This window comes from Seriola lalandi, unplaced genomic scaffold, assembly GCF_002814215.2.
Source record: "Seriola lalandi dorsalis isolate HSWRI2012SDOR001 ecotype SW California unplaced genomic scaffold, Sedor1 jcf7180002054313, whole genome shotgun sequence".
NCBI classification, from domain to species: domain Eukaryota; kingdom Metazoa; phylum Chordata; class Actinopteri; order Carangiformes; family Carangidae; genus Seriola; species Seriola lalandi.
The window spans coordinates 836,546-848,754 of record NW_019524866.1 but is presented as its reverse complement, the minus strand read 5'-3'; the positions used below and the strand labels follow the sequence as shown (position 1 = coordinate 848,754).

At 38.5% G+C, this 12,209-nt stretch overlaps 1 protein-coding gene across 1 annotated transcript in view; it reads right to left on the bottom strand.

The window, feature by feature from the left end:
• dync2h1 (dynein cytoplasmic 2 heavy chain 1) overlaps positions 1 to 12,209 on the bottom strand; it is a 112,015-nt gene that overhangs the window by 12,699 nt on the left and 87,107 nt on the right. The window contains exons 85-90 of the mRNA XM_023406635.2: positions 11,919 to 11,988; positions 11,145 to 11,230; positions 6,336 to 6,411; positions 5,820 to 6,046; positions 4,742 to 4,846; positions 199 to 315 (exon numbers count right to left, since the gene is read on the bottom strand). Coding sequence (XP_023262403.1) covers positions 199 to 315; positions 4,742 to 4,846; positions 5,820 to 6,046; positions 6,336 to 6,411; positions 11,145 to 11,230; positions 11,919 to 11,988 — 681 coding nt within the window. The remainder of the gene's footprint in view (positions 1 to 198; positions 316 to 4,741; positions 4,847 to 5,819; positions 6,047 to 6,335; positions 6,412 to 11,144; positions 11,231 to 11,918; positions 11,989 to 12,209) is intronic.

Sequence of the window (12,209 nt, the reverse complement as noted above, 5' to 3'; positions counted from 1 at the left end):
AGTGCTCTCAGACTTTAGGACCCCACTGTATGTAGGCATTTACCAATTTTAAAATGTTAGGTTTTGACAGCAAAAGTAAATCATTCATTTCAGGGATGCGGGAATTAATGTATGGACTCCAGGAATCTTAACACGGTATTACACAGTTTAGAGAATTGATTAAAAGTTAAAAAGAAAACTGAAGAAAAAAGAACTGACCTGGTTGAGTTTCTTCCATAAGTTGAGGACAGGTGAAAGTCCATTCGACCAGAGCTCCCTGTCAAACTTTGACCCAGTTGCTACTGAGCGACTCAGGACACGCAGTTGGGAAATCACCTGTGAATCGATCAATTATAAACACAAACAAATGAATCAATTGAGCAAAGGTGTTGTGGAAGTCACACAGAGATACTGGTTTCCTGAATTTGTTATCTGCATGTTGCATGCACTCTTTTAAAAGGTCACCACAAAACAAATCTAGACGCCGAAGCTGCTTGCAACTTCCTTAGACACAGAGGTGTAACGGATGTTGAACACCTTCATAGGTTGGTAAAAAAGATATGTGTAGTATTTACTACATCACACCTGTCTTCTGTGAAAATATGAAAAATGTCAATAGAATAAATACACACTTTTACTAATTTAACTCAAAAGAAAAGTATGATGGAAAAAAATAAGATAGAATAAAATCAATGTTAGTTCTTAAATACTGTAATAGAATGTCATGTACATTTCTGGTGGCTACACTCTCCAGTGACAGTCAACACTGTTTCAGGTCTGGGAATATTACATGTGAAAAAAGGCCAAACCCCAAACACATCTACTAACAGCTCCTTACACACCTAATCAAACATGTTTAGCTTCAGGCCTTGAGTCCTGGATAGTGCTTATCTAGACTCAAGTGTGTGTGTTTGTGCAACTCTGTATATGTGTGTGTTGTGAGGAAGGCAAAGTGTCTGATAAATGGCTTTCATTTGGTCCAGGAGAACTCTTTACTAACACCTGCTTTATCTTCTCTGCTCAGGAGGGAAAGTGTGTGGATATGTGTGTGTGTTTGTATGGAAGAGGAAGAGAGAGAGAGAGAGAGAGAGAGAGAGAGAGAGAAGAAGGAAGGATAAAAAACAGATAACTTATCTAGAACTTCACCCTGAGAGCAGTAAAAATGAGGGCAGCTGAGAATGGAGATTTGGAATATATTGGGGTTCGAATGTAAAGGGATTTAAATATATTAAGATTTATCCTTATCTCAACCAATGACTACCAGGCAGCAACTGCATTTACCGTCATAACCAACTGGAAAAGAAAAAGTTACCAGGCAACGTCTATGTGCAAGGAAGTCAGTATTAAACGCACTAGGTGCAGTCAATTTAGTTAAGGCTATCACTTTAATTGAGTGTAATCCGGGTTTAGGGATCAAGGTTTTTCATCAGGGGACTAGGTCTCATGTCTTAGTCAAGATGATGTTCAATAAAGACATCTACTGAGCAGAACTTTGTTTAAAAAAAAAAGAGGATAACAGAAAGATATATTACTGAACTTAACATATTCAAAAACAGAGATCTGTAGTTTATTCAAACAAGATGGGGGAAAAAATAATTCATTGCTAAACAAATTGTATTATAATATAATAATATCCCAATGATTCATTTCTACTTGCTACTCTCTGCTTATACACATCACAGTCATCTTTCACTGCACATAAAATCACATTATGCACACATATATCATACATTGAGTCTGTAAGACAAAAATGATCTGCATTATACATTTAAAACCATTCTGACCTATTTTGGATCATTCACACTAAGATTATGCATTTGTTTTAAATGGCACCCACCGAGACTTGTGGTTCAGTGTGTGTATGCGGTTAAGTGCCCAACCCACAGACAGTGACAAGGGTCTTTAGGGAGAGGAGAGGGCAAACATTAAGGGAAAAAAGAAAAAAGAAGACAGAGAGAGAGAGAGAGAGAGAGTGAGAGAGTGCATGAAAGTGACAGTGACAAATGACAGCAGGAGGGGAGACAATGACATACGGGGGAGATAGGTGGAAAGAGAGACGCACAGTAACACACAAACGCAAGTGGCCTTGTGGGAGTTGTGTGAATTAAACTAGGTTGGTGGTTCCAGTGATCAGCCGACTACACTGAGAGTATGAATGGACTTAAATACATTAACACCCACATGGGGACTGTACACACAAGTTGTAATGGTTCATTGTAGTTTAAGAGGGCTTGCTGAGGGTAATTACACATAGAAAGACACATAAAAACACAAAAATACCAAAACCATCTCAATCTGTCCATCCTATCACTCCCTTTCATTTTTGCTCAATTTCCATGCAAAGGTGCATGAAGTTCTCTTATGAAAGAAGTGATTTTGCCCTTGTTATAATATGTATATATATATGTTTGTGCCATTTTTTGCACATCATACAAAAAATGAAAAGTTTGTCACAAAAAGTGACCAGTGCAGTCATGCACCTTTTACTCAACATCCTGTTTCTCTCCCTTTGGATTGTGCCTGAGTCTTTCATTTTGTTGCAGTCTCTCTCTCATAAACGTATGCACACACCACCATGACAGTGAAAGAACACATTTGGTGTATGCGTGAGGCTGTGTTGCGTTGAGTTTCATCAGAATCTGCAGTGACCATCAACTGCACACAGACACACACACACACACACACACACACACACACACACACACACACACAGTCATACATGTGAACACACTCACAAATGATAATTATTCATGACAATATGAGCATAAATATTGCAGACAATATACACCTCACGTGTTTCATTGGAAAAATTGTTCCCACATACAGTGCAAACTATCAGAGATGCATGTATGCACACATGCCTCAGTGTTCTTGTATTGATCCTACATTGCTTAACTCCATTCCCTTGCCTCTAATCCAGGGTCCCTCAACATTTTTGTGTTTAAGTATCTTGATTACAGAGATGTAAAGTTGCATAATTAAGGGGTATGCAGTGAGCTCAAAAACTGACATTTCAATTGTTTTTTTAATTTATTTTTTATATTACACATACAAATATATCAGTCCTAGAAGTCATTGGTGACTTGTATCCATGTCAAGTGAATCCAAGGTTGAGAACCTCTGCCCCAACCTTACACCTACATGTCAGACCTTAACCTTTTGGCCAGTAATACACTTTAAACAAATCATCTTTTTCATTTTTGCAGACTGTTAAACAATGCACTGTTTGTTACAGTTACATCATTGCTGCAGTGTAGAAATTTTAAAATCAATTTACAATTACAAACATGATACCACGCAATGACAATATAACCTTGACAACGATAAAAGCAGACATGATTCACTGTGATGGATTACCCATCTAAACCTGGTTTCATGTCTCTGCAAGGTGAATTTTATGTTGTAGTGAAATAAATGGAAACGGATGGCTGCCTGGTATAATACTTTAACCTTAAATTGAAGTCCTGACCTTAAAATAAACTGCTTTTATACTTCCAGAATGGAGGTACCGAACCCTAGGTTTGTGGGATTGTTTGAAGGATAAACACACACATGTACTAGCTCACATACTAACATACTCAAATACACACACACACAAACAAAGTAAATTGATAAAACACACACAACTGCAATGTCATAGAGTGTAACAGCACGGGTTTCACCTGCAATCTGGTAGAGTAATCACTCTGTAATTTAAACAGTAATTAGGAGTTAAATTGCCTTTCTGGATGAAGAGTGGAGTAACAAGGCAAAAATAGTTGAAGTTGAAAAAGTGAAAAACTGAGACTGAACCTTTGGCAGGAAATACTCGTTTGACCTGACTCACTGAGTGGAGCTTTGTTCAGAGCTTTATAAGTTGGAAAACACCAGTATCTGTGCTGACCAGCTCTTCTTGTCAGAGAAAACATCTTCACTGAAACTGCTGTTTGCAGTTTTCTTGCCTGCAACTATGTATAATAACAATACACCACAGTGTTGTAACAAAACCAAGGTGTAATACGTTAAAATTAATAAACTATCTTGAGTGGTTGTTCTTAATATAACAGATACTGAACAACTTATTGGTTCTGATACCTAATTTTGATGATCAGCATAGGACAGCCCTAATACACACAATGGACATGATGCAGAAAGGCAAATTACGGAGATGGATGTGAAGTGTTTCTACTTGAGTGAGAAATTTGCACTGACTCCATTGCTGATTTCACTTACATTACGAGAATAGGCAAGAATAAGAATAAGCGAGATGAAGCTTTGCATTCAGTGTGAATTCACCTTAATGGCACACATGACCGAGGCAGAGGTGGCATTACTTAGGATTAGCCCAGGCTGTGCACTGCGTATGGGTGATGTTTCTGCCCCTGGGTCATCAATGTCTCAGACTCAACTTTTTCATACAATCCTTGGTCCCTTTGTATGCTTTGAGTACATTCATAGGTAACTTTGCTTATGTGTGCACTGGCATGTATGTGAATACAGTACATGCTCATTTGTAAGCATGTACTGTACGTGCATGTGTGTTGATGAATGTGCTAGTGTGCATTCCTGTGTGTTTATGAGTTAGAGAAAGTGCATGTCTGTATATGTGAATTTACCTGTGTGTTCTTGTGAGCGTATGGCAATAACTGTGTGTATGCATATGCCTCTGTGTTATTATTTCTGCATGTGTGAGGTAGAGATGTTTGTATGAATTAGCAGGTGCCTGTATAGCTGTGTGTGTGTGTGTGTGTGTGTGTGTGTGTGTGTGTGTGTGTGGTTGCACCTGGGAGCTGATGATTCTCTGGGAGGATCTCTCTATGTTGGCAGGCAGACCAAAGAATGCAGGTCTGTCATCCTCTGGGAGATTCTCTATTACGCTGCGGTAGTCCTGGGAAGACACACAGACACGTGCATATGACACACAGCAATGCACCCACATGCACAGATAGAAAAACAGTCTCACAAAGAGTGAGAGACAGAAGGAGAAGATGTACTGTAAGTATGCTGCCTGAATCGGTCATGGCTCTAAGACAACAGCCAACTCCACAACAGTTTTACATTTCCAAGCAAACTGTGCTATAAAACTGAGATGATAACTTACAGCATGCCAATTTGCTACGTGTGATTATGGGTTAAATAATTCTATATTGTCCTTAATTAAGTGTGTTGTTTGCTTGGTTTGATGCTGTTTCAGTAACAATATTCATTTAGTACAAAAAAGTACTTGAAAGGCATGAATAATTAAAACTGAACTCCCACTTAATAATTTGTACAAACAATTTGACAATTCTAAAATATAGATTTCCTTCTTTTGCTTAGCAAATGGTCTCTCAATGGCTTTGCAGTATACTAACTTATTCTAGTAGGACTTCAAATGAACAGACATCTAATAAACAGTTTTGGGCATATACACCCACTTATTGTTTTATGTATATTAAGCTGCATCCACAGAATGCAAACTACATGCAAAGCAACACAAAAGCAACACACAATGGGTAAACTTGAGGGAAATTAATGGCATTTATTTGTAGTAGCTACTTTATAAACCAAGTTAAAAATGAAGCTAGCACAACACAGGCTAATAAAATTTCAATACTGACCAAACCACAAACACTAAATCTAGTCAATGAAAAGCTTGGCAGCATTAACTCAAGTCTATTTCTTTGAATTGTTTTTGCTTCTTTGCCAATGCACCTGGGACTATTAGGGTGTGCGTACACTGCAGAGCACCTTAAGCTATTCAGTAAAAAAAAAAAAAAAAAAACACTGCAGTGCTCATTTTTTTCTCTGCAGCTTGAATTAATTCCTTTAACATGTTTAAGAGCCCTTCATACAGCACTGTATGTGTCATCACAACCTACCAATATGGAGCAAGAGTTTGGGAGGCTGATCTGAGGTGGAAAGAAGCGTGTTCCTCCTCTGCTCCTTCTCTGACCGGCTGAGAGGGAGGACGAGAGCAGGCGTGCAGAGAAGAACTGCTCAAGGTAAGAACGTAAGATGCGGAGGTCAGAGGGGTTGTCGATGCGTCCACCATAGATGGCACTCTCCAGCAGGCCATGGACAAACTCCCACTGGAAAGCTTTACCGCCTTGGAGATACCATGACACAAAGGCAAAGAAAAAGCTATAAACGTGTGCACAGAACCGTACATACAGGAAGGCAGAGAAACACAAGAACACAGCATACTGTATATACACAGTGCTTTGAAATGCAAATGCTGAGTTCCCGAGGTCATGCTCTATCAGGGGTGGTGTAAATTAAAGAGGCAATTGGTTAAAGATCCCACAGATTCCAGTTCTCATTACCATGTGTGTTGAAGAGGTTAACAATAAAGCAAAGCTGTCCAATGCAGTCTGATCTGTTACCAGCTCTCTTACCTTCAAAAAGCCTATCAATGATCTCAAATCCAGCACGAAGGTCCGACAAAGAAAACTCATAGAACTTAGTCCAACCCTGGGTAAAGCAGAAAAGGAAGAAAATATGATATATTTATTTCACTGATTGAACTTGAGTGAGCTCAAGATATCAAGAACTAATGGGTTTCTTTTAAAAGACTAACAGATGGCATTCAAAATGTATTAACTTTCTTAATCTTATAATAACTGTATAAGCAAGTGTAGTCTTCACAAACATGAGAGAGAAATACCTGTATGCTACTCAGTACACAATGTGTTATAGGTTGATTTATCTTTCAATCTGATGAAATGCTGTGGCTCTCATTTTCAGGGTGAATATTCATTATGTGTATTAGTGATAGTTGAAACTGTTAAAACAACTTACATTCACACACTTTTACTTGCCTCTGTAATAACCTGCTCAAATGTAACAGTTACACTCATTGACATATTTCATAAGCAACACCAGCCCAAACATAAAGCTGTAATAAAAGGGAAAATCTGAAGTGGCTGGTGAATGAAGGCGACTGTATACCATTACCATTAGATTATCATTCACTTCTGAAACCATCATCCCGAAACTATCTGGTCACAAGCAAATCTCCCTTACAATTAGTGGATAAATCACAAAATTAGCACCTGCCCTGTCTAGTTTTTGAACAAATAAAGACAGGCCCATGTGTGTATGAACACGTTACACTATGCCTGACATTCATGTTACTCACATATTATCACAATATTGACCATTTCAGGATTAAAACATAACTGAGTGTGAGGGCAGTCTCGGTTTGTGAGTGTCACACTTCACCGCTATTCAACAGTAATCTGCCTACTGATGCAGTAGGTGGACGAGGTGAGTGGTGGGGAAAAACTGTGTGGGCATGTTTAGTTAGTCTTTGAATGATTAAGTGTACGTTGTTGTATGTTCAGTGATTATGTGCTTGAGTGTGTTTTCACAGAGTGCGTTGGGGCATGGTTCTACTGCGTTTGATAAATGTGTTTATATATGTATGAGTGAGACTGCAGATTGTGCTCATGCATATGTGCAGTTGCAACACATATGCATGTACATAGCGACTGCTTATTCAGTGATTGATTCAGCGTATGAGACTTATACAGGTGAGTGTGAGCTTTCTGCTGCTGCAGCGGCTCTGCTTTGATCACACACACACACACACACACACACACACTTACACTTACATGTTCTCTTTCTCTCTCAGTGTCTCTTCCTGTCTTTTTAAATGAAGTGGTTTTTGCACAGGCATGTAAAAAGGGTGAAATCCGGGACAGAATAAATGAGAAAAGGAGTGAGGATAGATGAAGTGAGAAGGGAGTAAGTGATGGTGGAGTGGACAAAAGGAGCTGTGACTGTTGTTCTTGGATGAGAAACAACATTACCATCTCAAATGAAAACACTTACCAGATATTCAGTGATTGAGAGAGAGACAAAAAGAAAGAGAGAGACAGGGCAACACCAAGGCCAGGGAGGGTGGTTGTTAAAAAGAAAATTAGAGGAAAAAACAAGTAAGCAGAGTAAAGTGAATTAATTTAAGGAAGAAGGAACAGAGAGACAGAACCCCAGGAGACACACAAGGATGCTGTATGCTAGTTATGTAGGTTTACATTGTCCTCTTGGGCAATCAATACTTTTTTCTTCAAGCAACTCCACAATGAGGGGGATGGTTAAGGGGGAGTAATGGGACCAAGCCTGAAGGAACAGGAGAGACAGCGAGAAAAGAAACAAGTGTGCAAAAGTTGTGGCAATTTAATTAAAAAAACATGTTCCTTGCTATAGTTCCACTTTGTGTTTTGATTTACTGAGTGTTGTGATTGTGTGCTGGTAAGCTGACCAACCCCCCCCCCAAAAAAAACTACCTGCTGTAACTGCAGACAAATCTTATTACTAGATTAGACAGACCACTGTGAGGCATGGCTGCAGTACACACAGAGACAAATGAGTACCAGTGTACCATGACACTCTGCAACTCTCGCATGCTACCAAACTGTCAAAACAACTGTTTAAGCTGACAGGTGGTAACATGACAAAGTAAAATGTAGCAAGTAAGAAATTACAGGTGCCAGCCATGTCTTTTCTTTTGCCTTTGTTAAAATATGTCTACATGTTTGAATTTGATTAGTTTGGACTCACACTGCTCAACCACAAACCAAGCAGCACTAATAAACAAAAGCCAGAGATGAAGCTTTGTTTAGTGGACTTAAACATAATGGTGTTCCTTCTCACAGGTGATCAGGTAAGAACACATGCAGAGGTTTTGAAAGAACAAGTCACTACTGGCTGTCAGATGTCAATGTTTGCCTAAGTTAAATACTTTAGTGTTTCACTGATCTACTCTAAATACGATCGATTTGAGTGTACCCTAACTGTAATATGAGCACTTGACATAAAAAACTAAGTTATGTAAATACCCACTTTGGTTGAAAAACATTTAAACAAACCAATGCATGCCCCTCTTACTCCACAATATAAAGGCATACCACCCGATCATACTGAGATAGGAAGATACAGAGCGATAGCTCAAAACAAGCTAGTTTGTAGAACACGTTGTTGTTGTTCTGGACAACCACAGTCCAGGACAGGGTGGAAGTCCTGCTGTTAAACATTGTGGCAAGCCATGATAATTGTTGAAATATGGGGATAACAATGCACAAAATAGATTGTTTGAGAGAGATGTTCTACTCTTGCATACGTTCTCACCTCTACACACCTGGCCAAATGCTGTGTGAAGTGGGTGTGAATGTTGGATTGTCCACCTCGGAAAGTTACATAAATTGTGTGATGTTTCGAGAGATAAGACAAAATTATGTGACATGTAGATGATGAGAAGCCAGAGAACCACCCAGTGGCCCAATGTGCACCTATTTTCATGGACCAACACTGGGCATCAACCCTAAAACACAGTGATTCTTAATGTGTAAGTGGAAAAAGGTTAATCAAAAGCTTCAGTTTTGATTAATTTCATTATCAACTTGTAGCAATTAAATTGTTTTTTTTTTTTAGATTTTGATACAAAAAAAGTGTCATTTTGTTAACCAGATGTGAGCATTTACAAAACCTGTGGTCTGAACATCAGGATCCCAACAGTCAACTAACTCTGGCTACTACTGGCATAATTCCCCTCAATGTCTTCGATCTATTTTGTGTTGATTCATCACTGCCTTGGGTTTCAACTGAGAAAACTTTTTTGTGCCTTTCTTTCAATAGTGGTGTCCACCTTTGCCTTTTGCCCATGGAGCCCCTACTTGGTTTAGTGTGCAGCATATGGTATGGGCTGAAACCACCACTCCTGATTGCTCCAGGTCAGCCTGAAGCTCTTGCATGGTGTTTTTTCCATAATATTCGCCAGACTTCACAGAAAAGTTTTGTTTTTATTTTATTCTTATGTTCAGTAGTCTTGGACATTTTATTAAAACATTCTTGTTTTATGTAACTTCTTTACGTCTTGAGTTTCAGGGCTCCCAATAATTTTGACCAGGACTGTATTTACAACCTCCATCTTGTCATGTAAAGATGTTTTATCACCAGAGCTGTAGCTCAAATGAAGAAAGGCTGTGTTTAGTTACCTTAACATGATGAGTTGATTCTGGCACTGGTAAAACACACCACTTTGATTTATTTAGAGCTGTTGTGAAACTGTTAAAACTGAGTTACACTTAAATTTAAAAATACAGAGTAATTACTACTATCACATGTAGTAGCTCAATGAAATCTATTTTAAATTGACACTTAAACATGTCTCCTTTTAAAATCCCTTGACAGTGTATGACATCATAGGACTTGAATTTCCCATGCTTCTACTGTCTGAAAATTTTGCGACTAGAGGGAAGTGTGTCTCTTCTTCGTGTAATCCTATTGGACTTGAAATTGCAAAACCTGTGGTAAAAAAGTGTTTCACCACAGGGTTTGCAAAGGGAAAGTGTCAGGTGAGGGACCTGTTCTGAAAATTGGCTCCATACCAATGTGGGGGCTGATTTCTGCATTGTGTTTTGTGCTGTGTAAACTTTATGCCTGTTGACCAACAGGCAAGTTTACTACAAAGGCTTATATTCAAAGCTGCGCACAAACACATACATAGCTGCACACACACAAAGATTTTTCCAGAGGCACAGCACAAAAAGCAAACACGTTTGCTATGCTGGCCAGTAAGGACAAAGAAAATTGATCTCTCTGCTAGTTTTTTTTTTTTTTTTTTTACCTTTTTCAGTGGCTGTCCATGCAGAGGCTATGCTTTTTTATGTCAGTGTAGCTTCCTCCCTGCCTCCCTGTGCATATAATTCTGTATAATTTATGTCACACATTAACTGGCTAGGAAATAGAATATACAGTACATATGTATAGATGTGTATGAATAAATGTATACAATGAGTATGAACTACACTTTCACATGTACACATGTACTTGTGTGTGACCAGCATGGAAATAAGGTCACATACTATTTGTCTGGGTAAACACATCTTTAGGTTTTACAGGTAAAAAATACCAAGAAGCTTGTGATTTTAAAAGGTATTAAAACACAATATAATGCTGTAACTATAAAAGTTAAGTATCTACATGTGACAGCAACTGATGCTAGTAGCATTCATGTAAAGGTTTCAGTAAAATAGAAGTAAAATTCAAGAAAAAGCAGCTGGTTTAATTGTCTGATTGTGCTGAAAGTTCTGCATCTAACTGTTACAACTTGTAATGCTACAGTAGTTTGGATTTATTGTCTTGAGATCAAACTGTAGAACTACCACCACTCTGGTCCATATTGGTGTGTTCATATATTTTACCTGTGGTATGTAGTTGCGTCTCTCTTGGCAGACAGCATGGAACCAGGCCAGACAGAACAGAGACTGAGCTCTGGCCAGGACGCCTCCTGCACAAAATAATCAACAACATGTCACAGCCCAACTAATTACAATAATCAATCATTATCAGAGTGTCTGTAATTTATAATCATTGAAAGCAGTTAGTTTTTTTTTTCATTCATCACACTAAATACAACTGAGGCCTGTCAGGAGAACTGAGCATTCTGTATTTTGCTACAGATGGTTTGGACTTTTTTGAATGCTGTCCTATAGCCCCATTCGCTGCTGTTAATTTCACTTGCTGGGATGTATTTGTTCACAGGGCTCATAGCCCAACCTAGTACTGCACTGATATCACTACTAGTGTAAGTAACACAGACCATTTTATGTTAAAAAATTTGAAACATCCCTTTAGTGTAAATGAAAACAAAGCACAAATTCTTCAAGCTTAGGGCCAGCTCATTAGCTGCATGTACTTGTTAGCGGTCTCAAAAGGCTGACACAGATGATAAATTCAGAGATGCAGGATGTTCTGTAATATATTAATTCCTTAAAAAACGCAGAACAGAGACATGCTCAGTAATTTAAGAATTATTCAAAATGTTTTCATCGTTGGTCAGAATAAGAGTGAGAGGAAATTTGAAGCTACAACATCTGAATTTAGAAAAAAATATTTACATATTCTCTAATGATAAAACAACTTTTTTGAGGAGAGGAGAGGAGGAAAGGAGAGTAGAGGAGAGGAGAGGAGCCAACCTTTACTGATCTGCTCAGGAGTCCACGACTCATATGTCCTCAGCAGATTCTTCTTCAGCCCCGGAGGAGCCTGGATATGGGAAAAGAAAAGGAGGACAGACATGCAGACAGGGAAGGTACATGGTAAGGCATAGGGAGACATTTAACATGTTAAAAAGACTTCTCTCTCACATTTTTCTACATGTCAGCACAAACTGCATCTCTGAACAGCTCTCTGTACATTTATGTCCTATGGCAACACATGTTCTGTTTATGATAAAAAAAAACAATATACAGTATATATTGACATCA